At 37.2% G+C, this 13,695-nt stretch overlaps 1 protein-coding gene across 19 annotated transcripts in view; it reads left to right on the top strand.

Annotated features, from left to right (window-relative positions):
* Positions 1-13,695, top strand: part of Erbin (erbb2 interacting protein) — a 129,027-nt gene that overhangs the window by 44,600 nt on the left and 70,732 nt on the right. For all 19 annotated transcript variants that reach the window (XM_087189541.1, XM_087189532.1, XM_087189534.1 and 16 more), the window contains 2 exons: positions 1,074-1,271; positions 7,652-7,769. In XM_087189541.1, the coding sequence (XP_087045667.1) occupies positions 1,083-1,271; positions 7,652-7,769 (307 nt within the window). In that variant the 5' untranslated portion in view covers positions 1,074-1,082. The remainder of the gene's footprint in view (positions 1-1,073; positions 1,272-7,651; positions 7,770-13,695) is intronic.

Genomic DNA, 13,695 nt, shown 5'->3' with positions numbered 1-13,695 from the left:
AAATCCATCTGTCAGCCACACCCAGAACTATGCCAATCCAATCAGTGGACTAATCCAGTTACCACACACCCTTAATCCACATTCTACACCCAGCCAGCTCTGAAAAGCCCTACCAATGAGTGCAGATGGCTTAGGGGAGATATCTAGATAAAAGCCCTAACAATTGCTGAATTTCCTAGGCTGAGCTTTTTGAAGGTTTCAGCCTTCCAGGGTGCTGCGCTTATATGAATACCTCACTACACACACACACACACACACACACACACACACACACACACACACACACACACACACACACACACACACACACACACACAGCTTTGTTTTGAAACTCCCAAAGAAATTTGTCACAAAGACTGCGCTTATATGAATACCTCACTACACACACACACACACACACACACACACACACACACACACAGCTTTGTTTTGAAACTCCCAAAGAAATTTGTCACAAAGACCTTTTGATACTTTAATGGCTTTAAGGAACTATTAGAACCAGATATTAAAAGAAAAATCTTTGTTGTTTTAGAGTGGTTTGTTATGTTTTGTTTTTTGAAAGAGTCTGGCTTTGTAGTTCAGGCTGGCTCTGAACTCACTGTTTAGCCCAGGGTCGCCTTGAGCTTGTGGCAATCTTCCTGCCTCAGCCTCCCGAGTGTTAGGACTACAAGTGTGTGCCACCACACCCGGCAGTATTAGTGTTTTTGAGAACTGAGAAGCAGACATAGGAAGCAGGTGAGCTTGGTGGCGCACACCTGTAGTCCTAGCAGTGGAGAGGTTGAGGCACCCTGAACTGCATGGTGAGAACCCTGTCTCAAAACAAAACAAAAAAACAATTTCTGTAGAAGGATATAAATGGTTACGTCATGGATTGTTTTATAAAGTACAAAAGTACTTTGAGTATAATATGAAATCTGGGAGATAAAAATGTGGATACTAAAGGAATGTTAAATGGATTCCATTGTGTGTGTGTAGCAGAGGGGAGGTGTTTATCTGTGGAATATGAATTGGGGTAAATGAGTTGGAATAATATGTATGTTTTAATTAAATTTGTTTTTATTTGAATATTGCAGTATCTAAAAATGACTACAAAACGAAGTTTGTTTGTGCGGTTGGTACCATGTCGCTGTCTACGAGGAGAAGAAGAGACCGTCACTACTCTGGATTACTCTCATTGCAGCTTGGAACAAGTTCCCAAAGAGATTTTTACTTTTGAAAAAACTTTGGAGGAGCTCTATTTAGATGCCAATCAGATCGAAGAACTTCCAAAGGTATGTTAATACTGACTTGGAAGAATTACCTTTGCCTAACGATTTGAGTTTTTTTTGTTTGTATTTTTTTGAGACTGGGTCTCCCTGTGTTGTTAAGGGTGCCCTTGAACTCACTATAGCCCAGGCTGTCCTGCTGTCAGCAATCCTGCTTCAGCCTCCTGAGTGCTGGGATCACAGACATGTGCTACCATGCCCGGCACAATTTGTTATTTCTAATGATGTCCTAATACTGTCAGTATATGGATGTATGTTGCTTCTGTTTTTGTTTGTGTGTGTGTGTATTGCTTCTGTTTTTCAGTTTAATTTTACCTTGAAATATGTACCCCAGTTCAGATTATTATTGTTGTTTTTTAATTCTGATTCAGATGTTGGTTTTTTTTTGTCTTTTTGAGACAGTCTCCCTATGTATGTAGTTCAGGCTGTCCTTGAACTCCCAACGTAGCTCAGGCTAGTTTCGAACTCAAAGGTAGCCTGCTGCTAAAAGTGGCTCGCCAAGTAAATGTAACCGGGTTCTGGGCTGCTTGCCCCCTCCCTCTGGAGTTATTGAACAAAACAAGCAAAAAACAGTGACAAAGTGTATTCAAGAAAGTAAAAGTGAAGAATGAGGGAGAAACTGGCTCTATAAAAGAACACCCTGGAGAAACCAGGGTGGGTTATCATGAGGAAAGCCACCATAACGAGCTCTTCTTGGCATCTGTGTCTTTTTTTGCTGTCCACATTTTGAGGAAACCTGTAAGAACTTCTATGTACAGGCCTCAGAGTTGGTGCTGGGATCCCATGCCTCAGAGTTCTTGCAAGAATGTATCCAGCAACTTGCAATTAACCGGTCAGGCCTCTTTCCCCAGCCAGCTTTGCCACCCTCACTGTCCTATCTCATTTCCTTGGCCTCCCTAGTGCTGGGATTACATGGGTGTGCCACCATGCCCACCTTCCAATTCAGATTTTTAAAAATAGATTTTTGAAGCTAGATATGGTGGTAGCAATCCCAGAACTCTGGGAGGCTGAGGCAGGAGGATTGCAAGTTTGAGCCCAGCTTGGGCTCAAAGATAAAGATCCCTTGGGCTCAAAGATCCCTGTCTCAAGATAAAAAATGGGCTAGGATGTAGAGGTTCAATCCCTAGTAAAACAAAACAAAATAAAAATTAACATTTAAACTTTTGTTCATATTAATTCTTGAATACTTGTACAAATGGCTTAAAATTTTATATTTACTTCAAACATTATTATAGCTAAGGTAGAAAACGAGACTACATAATTTCTGGAGCCATTAAATTTACCTAGACAGAGTGGATCCCGATAAAGCAATACCTCTGTGCTAGAATGTTAGAAAGCCTGTGAAACAACTCTTGCAGGAGAGAACCTAACAAGACAAGCTCCTAGGGCAGAAAGGTGAGCCGGTTCCAGCACCTGGAATGAAGCTCCTCCGCCGCCATCCCAAGCTCCTAGGGCAGAGAAGGTGGGCCTCGTGGGTGCCAGAAGCAACCCCCCATCTTGTGGAAATGAGAAGACACGTAAACAAGCCTCAAAAACAGACTTCTGGATCACCTACAGCAACCCCAAAGGGAAATGAGATGAAACAGTCTGATACTCAATCACCTGGACTCTCAAACTGGCAACAAAAGAGAATCTGGGAAAAATGAAATCAGAAATAATTACTCAAATAACAGCAAAGATTGTGCTCATGGTGCAAGACATGATTAATAAATCTAGAGAGGACACAGATTAAAAAAATAGAGGATCTGAGGAACATGATGGAATCCTAACATAGGAAACAAATGGAATCCATAAAGCAGATGCAAACAGATTTCCAGGAGATTAAAAACTCCGCCGAAAGTATGCGCAGCAGAATGAACCAATGTGAGGATAGAATTTCAGAGATAGAAGATAAGACTGCAATTAGTGAGGAGGAAAAGAAAAATTGCTTTAAAATTGTAAAGGAACATGAGAAATCAATCCAGCAGCTGCTAGATGATGCAAAGAAGAATAACATAAGACTGATTGGAGTCAGTGAAGGAAAGAGGAGAGAGTGCAGATGACATAAAAAAACTCTTCACAGAAGTGATGGCAGAAAACTTCCCCAGGAGGGGAAAAGAGCTTGGCATACAGATAAGTGAGGCATATCGGACTCCAGATAGCCTTGATCAAAAAACATCTACACATAGTCATATAATAGTTAGGATTCCAGAAATCCAACAGAAGAACAAAATTCTGCAAGCAGTGAGAGAAAAGAAACAAATCACATACAAAGGAAAGCCCATCAGAATCACAGCAGACTTCTCAATGCAAACCCTCAAGGCAAGAAGAGCTTGGAGTGATGTATTTCAAGCCCTAAAGGAAAACAGCCTCCAACCCGGATTGATGTACCCTGCAAAACTATCTTTCAAAATTGATGGAGAAATAAATAGATACTTTCATGATAAAGAGCACCTCAGGAACTTCACGAATATCAAACTGGCACTCCAGAAAATTCTAGACAATGCCCTAGGAAAAGACAATGAGGATCACAACCCCAGGAAACCCAGCAGAATGAATCCATTGGGCGTGACAAATTAAACACAAACGGGGAGAATCCAATAAAAAGAAAAAGACATGACAAGGCTTTTAAAACTTTGAACTTCATCTCCCTAATGAGTGTATAATTCAATCTTGTTATTGTACTGAGTAGTATTTTCCTGATTCCAGAGTTGCACACCTTTCTTTGTGCTGTACTGGCTGTTTATCATCTTCTTATGTTTACTTTTTAATTGGGTTGTCTATTAATGAACTGTAAGAGTTCTTTATGTATTCTGGTCATAGGTTATATGCATTGTAAATTTGGTCTGTTTAAGGACTACTTTTCATTTTAATGATGTCATTTAAGTTCTAAATTTTGATGGAATCTCATTTATCAATTTTTTTCTTTTATACATCATGTTTTTGTATCCTAGGTAGTTCTTGCCTACCCTGAATTCATAAACATTTTCCCTTATAATTTCTTCTTAAAGTTTTATACTTTTAGGCTTTCTTATTTAGGTTCATAGATCCCTTCAAGTTATTTTCATGTATGGAAATAAAAGGTTGAGGTTAATTTTTTGTATACGGATACCAGGTGTTCTAGTGCCATTTGCTGCAAACACTGTCTCTTCCTCGGCTCTTGAATTGAGTTTATATTCTATAAAATGCTAATGTTAAATAATCTTTCAAAACTCAGTGTACCATATATGTGTGGTTCTATTTCTAGATTCTCTGTTTTATTCCAATGATCTATCTGTCTTTCCTTTACACCAACACTGCCTTGATTACTGTAGCTTTAGAAGAAGGCTTAAAATTAGGTACTAAATGTCTTCCAACACTGTTTTTGTTTTTGTTTTTTTTAACTTTTCTAGGTCCTTTGTACTCCTACATAAATTTTTTTTTTTTTTGGTGCCAGGGGATCAAACTCGGAACCTTGTGCTTTTGAGGCAGGCGCCGGAACCACTGAGCTAAATCTCTGGCCCGATTCCTACATAACTTTTAAATTTCAATATCCAATTCTTCTTTTATAGCAAGTATACACAGACCTGAATTTTTATGTAAACCTTGTGTTTTTAATCCTGCTGAATTCAAATACAAGATCTAGGGGCTCCTAGAGATTTCTTAGTATTTTCTCTGTAGATGATCATTTCATCTACATAAAAAGATTTTGCTTCTACCTTGCCAGTCCTATCCTAATTGTGTCATTTTATTGCCAGAATGTTTTGGCTTAGGCCTATGTTTCAAAGTTTAATGGACAGATGAAGAGTAAGCATATCTGCCCTTGTTCCCCACCTTAAGGAGAAAGCATTGTATCTTCTCCATTCATATAAGGCGCTTTTGCTGAAGTATGGAGTACATGTCTTTAATCTGTTGAGAAGGTTCTGTTCTACTTCTAGTCTCCTGATAGCTTTTACCATGAACAGCTGTAGAATTTAGTCCAATACTTTTTCTCCAACTAGTGACAGGATCATATGGCTTTTTCCTTTCCTCTGTTAAAATGATGACTTTTCGGGGTGGATCTTCCAATGCTGAACCAGTACTGCCATCCCTATAATAAAACCACTTTCTACATCCTGCCAGATCTGACTTCTAATAGTTTGTTTTGTTAAACAAATTTCTATCTATGCTCATACTTTTTTCTTCTATTATCTTTATCCAGTTTTAGGATTAGCACAATGTTGAGTTCCTAAAATGAGGGGAGAAGTGTTCTTTTTTTTCTGCTTTAATTGTTTGATGTAATTTATCTGTTAAAAATGTATATGAGCCTGCTGTTGTCATATAGGTAGGTTTTCAAGATAGGAATATACTTTCTTTAATAGGTGCTATTCAAATTTTATATTTTCTTCCAGAGTTTCATTAATTTGTCTTCCAAGGTACTTCTTACAAGTTGTCAAATTTATTTCAAAACAGATTTTTGTAATATGCTTTCTATATCCTTTTAAATTCTGTAAAATCTGGTAATGACTCCTAGATCTTGATATTGTAATTTACAAATATATAATTGATATTGTGTGACAGGAAGAAGAGGTCTAAAGGAGCTGGGGAAGTGGGAGGGGTAGGGGAAAGGAAAAAAGGGAAAAGAAAAAATATGAGAAAAGGAAAAAAATGGAAACAAAGTCTTTGCAACTAGGGAAGGGTGGAGGGGGTGAAGGGAGGGCAGGGGAAGGAGAAAAAAAAAAGGACCAAGATACTCATGTAATGGTACAAGATTCCAATGATGAATGTAACTGTATTTTATACCTAAAATGTACCAATAAATTTAACGCGAAAAAAAAATTTACCTAGAGAACGAACTGAATTGCTGTCTTTTCCTAGTTTTCACAAGTCATTGATGTGTATTGTTATAATTGGGGATAATTGTCATTTTAGTTACTGTGTCACGATTTTGTTAAACTTTTTAAAGATGTTCTGTTTTCCTCAGTTTATAATTTGTTTGAAATGGTTTGGAAGGCTTAAAGATCAGAAGTCTACTAACAGTTTACAAGTAAAGTGTTTATTACCACTAAACATTCTCAAATTATCGCCTTCTTTACTAAAATTTTTTCTTTTCCTCTCATCATTCTGTATGCCATTTCCTGTGTTTCATGCCAAGACTGCAGTCACTTTTAAATTTTAGGGTCCTTAGCCACTCACACAGCAAACTTTGAAGCTGAGCAGAGATCCATTGATGGCTCATAAAATAGTTTGGCATGTGTAGCCAGCACTTTGAAAAATGAACTGTAATTTGTACTATGAGATTTGTAAAATCAAAATTTAGGACATGTATGTAGATAAATGCAAATTTCACATGAATAAGAAATATTTTAATATGTTTTATGAAATATATACTAAAATTATTCATTATTTAGCTGAAGTTCATAATTCGACAATTTGTATTTAATTTGGCAAGCCTAAGCATAATGTAATAGAAAATAATACATGTTACATGTAGCCTTGTTTTAAGAAATACTTATTTTAGGATTTTTGTATGTGTATAAACATGCTGGATGGGAGTGTGCAAAATGCTGTTTTTCTGATGACCATCCAAATGATGTAAAATCATTTGGAAAGCTACTGCTGTCCTAAAGGTAATTTTATAAATAAATCTGTAATGACTGTGGATAAGTATTAAAGGTTATCATTTACACGCTTATGAATTATATACTTAGGTTCTGGTAAGGTGCTTTATAATATACTGTTCTTTGTTATATCCTCTTCTTGAGCATGTAATTTTATCTTCCATAGCCAGTTCCACCACAGAATGTGGAAGATCAAGAATAGGATCTCAATCTGAGATTGTGTTGAAAAGAGAGAAGCTTGCTATAACAGTACAAATAATTGTCATTATAATCTTATGTCTTAACAATTTTACATTTTTGGAAAAATGTTCTTAAATATGGCTTTCATTTTGGAATAAAGTTGCATGAAAGATAAATTCCAGAGTTTATTATATTTAATAGCCACCTTTTCTTTTGTTATTACTGGAGATTGACCCAGGGCCTTCACACTAAGCTATATCCCCAATCCTTTTTTAATTTTTTTTTTTATCTTGGAGACAGTGTAATCCACCTAGCTCAGCCTCCTAGACAGCTGGGATTTCAGGCACATGCCAGTGTGCCCAGCTAGCCACTTACTTTTTGACTACCTCAACAGATAGTGCAATCATATATTTACTCTAAGCGCATTTTGTTTTGGGAGAAGTATGAGGATGTAAATCATTCTAAATGATTCCGGTATATTCTGATCTAGAATAGCGTAATCAGAATATTGAAATATCTTTCCTGGTATCAGTGTAGGTATAACTCATTTTTAAACTATAACTAAAATATTTATTTGTATAAAAGTTAATACATGAAATATTTAGGAAAACTGAAAAGATAATAAATCGTTTCCTCTCTTGTCAACAGCAACTTTTTAACTGTCAGTCTCTACACAAACTGAGTTTGCCGGACAATGATTTAACAGCTTTGCCAGCGTCCATTGCAAATCTTATTAATCTCAGGGAACTGGATGTCAGCAAAAATGGTAAGGTTCCCCTCCTCCCTAAGTTTTTATACTTGGAAACAAGTTTAATTAAGATTTATATTGTTTTCACAAATAAAAATATAAAATTAAAGTCAAATTTATTAGCTTTATCTGAGAATAAATTTATTTTACATAAATGTAAAGACTTTTTCTATTTAAAATTTTTTTCCATCCTGTTTTATATCAGATTTACTAAAATTTAATGTGAAGTCTTTACTTGGAATTTGTATATAAATATAAAATTATGATAGTTTAAAGCAGATGAAAAACCATTATTAACTGCAATCACCACATTGTACAGTAAGTCTCTTGAACTTATTCTTCCTGTCTAACCCAAATTTTGTACTTGTTGGTGAAAATACCCAGTCCTCCATCCCTGTTCCCCTTAATCACTATTTCACTCTACGCTTTTGTGAGTTTGCCTTTTGAAGACTCTATAGGTAAATGAGGTTGTGCAATATTCGTCCTTTAGTTTCTGACTTTACATTAACTTAGCATAGTGTCTTCTATAATCATACTTGTCATAGATGACAAGATTTTCTTTGAATCTAGGTCCTTGCACATGCTAGGCAAGTGTTCTATCACTGAGCTACATCTACATCCCCAGATACTTCTTAGATGATTTAATTTTCTTTGGATATATACCCAGTAGTGGGATTGCTGGATCATGTGGTAGTTCTGTTAACTTTTAAAAGGTGCCTTCATACTATTTTCCATAATGGGTATACTAATTTACATTCCCACCAATGGTGTCTAAGGATTCCCTTTACCAACACTTTTTATCTTTTAGCTCACTTGCACTCTTGAGCTCTCTCTTCTCTGTTCTCTCTCTCTCTTCCCTCCCTCCCTTCATCCCTTCTCCCCTCTCTCTTCCTCTCCTTCCCTCCCTTTCTCCTTCCCTCCCTTTTCTTTTCTTCTTTCCTTCCTTCCATGGCTTTGCTGGGGAGTGAACCCAGGTCTTGGGGTGCCCAGCAAGTGTTCTACCATTGAGCTGTACCCTCATCCCTCTTTTGACATTCTAATAGTTTGAAAATCTTACTGTGCTAGTATACTTTACATTTTCCTAGTGATTAGTCATGTTGAGCATTTTTTTCATACACCTATTGGCTGTTTATCCTCTTTTGAGAAATATCCATTCAGATACTTTGCCCATTTTAAAATTGTGTTTTCTTGCTGTTTGTCATCCTTATATTTTAGATATTAATCCTTCATAAGTTGATAGGTTTTGACCATTTTTTCCCATTCAGAAGGTTCTCTCTTCACTCTTTTTGCTTGGTTGTGTAGAAGCTTTTTAGTTTTACATAATCTATCTGTCTGCTTTTGCTTTTCTTGCCTGTGCTTTTGGTGTTATATTTAAAAAAGAAAAATGACTGTCCAGTCCATTCCCATGCTTCAAAGTGCAATGGGCCCTTTTTCCCTGTGCTTTGTTTTCTTTCTTTCTTTTCTTTCTTTTTTTTTTTTTTTTTGTGAGACAGGGTCTTGCTGTATAGTCGGGTTGGCCGTGAACTCACTATGTAGCCCAGGCTGGCCTCAAATTTGGGATGATCCTCCTGCCTTGGCCTCCCAAGTGCTGGGATTATAGGGTGTGCACCATCATGCCTGGCTCCCCACTGTGCTTTCTTTTAAAAGATTTATAGTTTCAAGTTTTAACATTTAAGCTTTTAAGGGCCGGGGATTTAGCTCAGTGCTTCCACTGCCTGCTTCACAAGCGCAAGGACCTGAGTTCGATCCCTGGTACCAAAAAAAAAAAAAAAAAAACCAAAACATTTAAGCCTTTAATCCATTTTGAATTGTTTTTGCCTATTGTGTGAGATTTTAATTTCATTCTTCTACATGTAGTTATCTACTTGTCCCAACACTTTTTATTGAAAAAACTGTCTGTTCCCCATTGTATATTTTTGGCACCTTTGTCAAAAATAAATCTACTAAAGATGTGGGGATTTATTTCTGGGCTCTCTGTTCTTTTCCATTGATCTGTGTCTGTTCTTATGTCAGTACTTTACTACTTCCTTTTTGTAGCTTTGTAGTAGATTTTTTAGTTATGTACTATGATTCCTGCAGCTTTGGTCTTTTTATTCAAGATTGCTTTTGCTATTCAGGGTATTCATATGACCTGTCTTCTAGAGAAGACTTAAAGGAATGATGCTTAAACTGTTCTGTCAAAGTGGTTTATAGAATATTGGTGGTAAGGTGAGATGAAAGAAATAAAGAGTATATTATTGTTAATATAAGACATAACCAGAAAGAGTAATTCATTTTTGTCTGATTTGGGAGTGCTAGAGTATTAACCAAGGCCTTTTCTTTCATTTATTCATTTATATAATTTTTTGGGTTTCTATTTTTGTTTTTCAACTTGGTCTCACTATGCCCTTAAACTCACTAAGTAGTCTAGGCTGGCCTCAAGCTTGTGGCGATCCACATGTCTCAGCCTCCTGAGTTTTGGAAGGATTACAGATATGTGCCACCATGCCCAGCTGGCCTTTCATTTTAAGGAAGAGTGAATCTCAAGTTTATGGCCAAAGCAGAAAGCAAATCTTTGAACCTGAAAAATGTGATGATTTGGGGTAAACTGGTGAAAAACCCTTTTCTGTTTAAAACTACAAGAAGTTACATTAAGAGAGTATTATATATGGCTGAGGAAGTCACTGTGTTTTGCTGTTATAGTTTAAATTGCTAAAATTACTATTTGCTTTATAGTGAGCACTAAGCCCAGTCATGTTTTAAACTGACCTGAAACGTAAAATTAATGTTTTGAGTGGTTATGAAGTGTTTTAATAAATGTAGACTAACTGGGGTGTGCATCCATTGGGCCTTACTATCAGCCTTACTTATTCAATGTGATACAGCTGGCCCAGATCATATATCTGTCATCCTCTGAAAACTAATCATTGATTTTTATTTTTAAAATTTTTTTTCTATTTTTTGGTACCAGGGATCGAACTCAGGTCCTTGTGCTTGCGAGGCAGGCGGCGGAACCACTGAGCTAAATCCCCTGCCCAATCATTGATTTTTAAATTCCTGGTTTAGACTATTTTGACTGGGACTCAATCTTTTTTTTTTGGTACGGGGGATTGAACTCAGGACCTTGAGCTTTTGAGGCAGGTGGCGGAACCACTGAGCTAAATCCCTGGCCCTGGGACTCAATCTTTTATTCTGTATTATTTGTTATCAGTCTTCAGAGTGCAGAAACTGTTAGGGACTATTAGTTTAAATTCAACAATTAGGACACTAAGGAGTTCATGCCCTCCAGGCAAAGATCAGAAAAACTCTCCTGCAGTTGAGTCCAACAATTTGGGTTTATTGCTCTTTGCAATGAGCAAAAACTCATAGGTAGGAATTCCTGTGAATCTTGGGGTATGTTTAAAAAAAAACTTATAGGAGTTGAGCATTTGGTAATTTTACATGAGATTTAAGAAAAATATTGTAAGTTTGTTCAAGTGAGATGCTGTGAAGCAGGAGATTTCTATGATTAGGTGTCTTACGTCTTATCTATAGAAAGAACAGATTAGAAAAAGACCAAACCTAGAATTTGTTAAGATACAGTGATCACTTTAGTTGAAAGAAAAGGATGTTTGGTATGTTTCGGCCTGGACAGTGATCATGTTTTGGCTTTGTTCAAAAATGATAGGGCTGGGGATTTGGCTTAGTGGTTTTGCTGCCTGCTGCACAAGGGCAAGGATCAAGTTGGATCCCTGGTACCCCCCCAAAAAAATGATTACAATTTTTTTTCTGTTCTTGTTTCATCACATATTTACAGAATGGCCTAGTCTGATGTTGATGTTTCATGAAATAGTTCAGTTCACCATAACCCCAAGATCTCCCTCTGAATGCCAGGCTAGTTTGTAGCAGGACCAAGGACTAGCTGAATTACTGGGCCAGTTTGACGGGATCAGGAATTATTTTGTTTATCAGAAATAAGGAGAGTACTTTTCTCTTTTTTTTTGATACTGGGGATCGAACTCTGGTCCTTGCGCTTGGGCAGCAGGCAGCGAAACCACTGAGCTAAATCCCTGGCCCAAGGAGAGAGTACTTTTCTAATGAGATGGATATGAAGATAGCTGTATTTTGTAATACCTAGTGCTTCATTTTAAGTTTGCGCAAACACTTCAAAGAAGGAACACTATTAAAGTTAAGTGAAAAAGGGCCGGGGATTTAGCTCAGTGGTTTCACCGCTTGCCTCGAAAGCGCAAGGTCCCGACTTCGATCCCAGGTACTTTAAAAAAATAAACTCCCCAAGTTAAGTGAAAATGAAAAGGAAACAGTTGAAATTCTTAGAGAATTAAAAAGTAGGTTGTGATAAAATTTAGGTCCATGTTCTTTATATGGACAAAATGAGGCATCTTTGTAGACTAGCTGTGCTACAGTTTATATAAAAAATATCCTGGATTGGGCCGGGGATTTAGCTCAGTGGTTCTGGCGCCTGCCTTGCAAGCATAAGGTCCCGAGTTTGATCCCCAGTACCAAAAAAAAAAAAAAATCCTGGATAATCTCAGGTACTAAAAAAACGGGACTTTCAGAAAGTGATTGGATCATGGGGGCTCTGTACTCATCAGTGGATTAATCATAACAGTGTGCTGTGGAAAGGTAGGGCCTCTCCAAATTATCCATGTAATGAGAATAATTCTTGAACTAGTTATGATGTGATCATTTTTCTTTGGAAATATATTGTTCACATTTTTTAAAAAAAAGGAAGTAGGGCCTGATGGGAGTTGGGTCAGTGGGGGCATGACCTGAAAGTATATATTCTTAGCCCCTTTTCTTCTTTTTGTTCTTCTTGCTTCTTGGCTGCCATGAATTGTGCTGCTTTTCTCTGCCATAGCCCTTCCTCTGTGGCATTTCTGCCTTGGATCCAGCCAATTGTGGAATAAAAACTGATCCAAAATTAAACCTGTCCTTCTTATTGGCCATCATATATTTTAGCCAGTGACAGAAAAGCGAGTGATACACTAGCTAACACTTGTGTTGAAGTTAAGCATCTTTGAGAAAGTAGTTGAGCAAGAGCTTGAGGAGCTAAGGAAGTTTGTCATGTAGGTTGCAAAGTGTACACTGGAAAGGCAACAGCCTGTGAAAAAGTTTGTAGGGTTCGAGTTTCCATAGCATGTGTGAGGAACACAAGGTGGCTAAAACAGCAAGATAGGAAAGTGACAGGAATAGAGCGCAGAGATAGGGATTTGGAGGAGCAGATAAGGAGAGCCTTGTAGGCATTTGTACTCACTTTGATATTTATTCAGAGCAAAATCATGTGGAAAATTTTGACTAAATTATTCAGAGCATGATGTGACTTGTGTTTAGGTTTTGTCTGGCTAAAGGAAGAATCTGTAAATACATGAGTACAAAAACAATTTCAGATGCTGTTTCAGTTCCTGAAATGATAGAGGTAGAAAATAGTGAGATCTGGACAGATTTTGGATATACTTGAAGGTGGAATAAAGAGCATAATCATGATTGAGTGTGGAATATGAGAAAAAAGTCAAGGATGATCTCAGTGATTTTTGTTGCACTGGAAGGATAAGATTACTATCAGCTGAGATGGAGAGATCTGTGAGATTTGTAATTTTTTCTTTGGTACTGGGAATCAAACTCAGGGCCTCATGCTTGCCAGGCAAGCTCTGTCTGTGCCACTGAGCTACATCCCCAGCCCATGTAATCTTTATTGGAATAAGCCAGGAACTCATTATTTTTGAGATATAAAGGCATGGAATTCAATCAAGAGAAAATGTGCTGGAGGTACATATTTGGGGTATTTAAAGCCAGAGACTAGATGTATTCACCATGGGTGTGAATATGAAAAAACAGAAGCCCAAAGAGTGAGCCCTGTTTACGCCTTAACATTAACAGATCTGGAAGAATAGGAAAAGGTATACAAAATACTGAGAAAAAATACTGCTGGAGTAGGAAGAAACCATCGTGGAGAAAATACTTGTTT

Source organism: Heterocephalus glaber, unplaced genomic scaffold (assembly GCF_053883595.1).
Source record: "Heterocephalus glaber isolate CG9 unplaced genomic scaffold, H.glaber_assembly_v1.0 deba00001543, whole genome shotgun sequence".
Lineage (NCBI taxonomy): Eukaryota > Metazoa > Chordata > Mammalia > Rodentia > Bathyergidae > Heterocephalus > Heterocephalus glaber.
The sequence above is the reverse complement of the archived record's forward strand: the minus strand, read 5'-3'. Positions and strand labels throughout refer to the sequence as shown.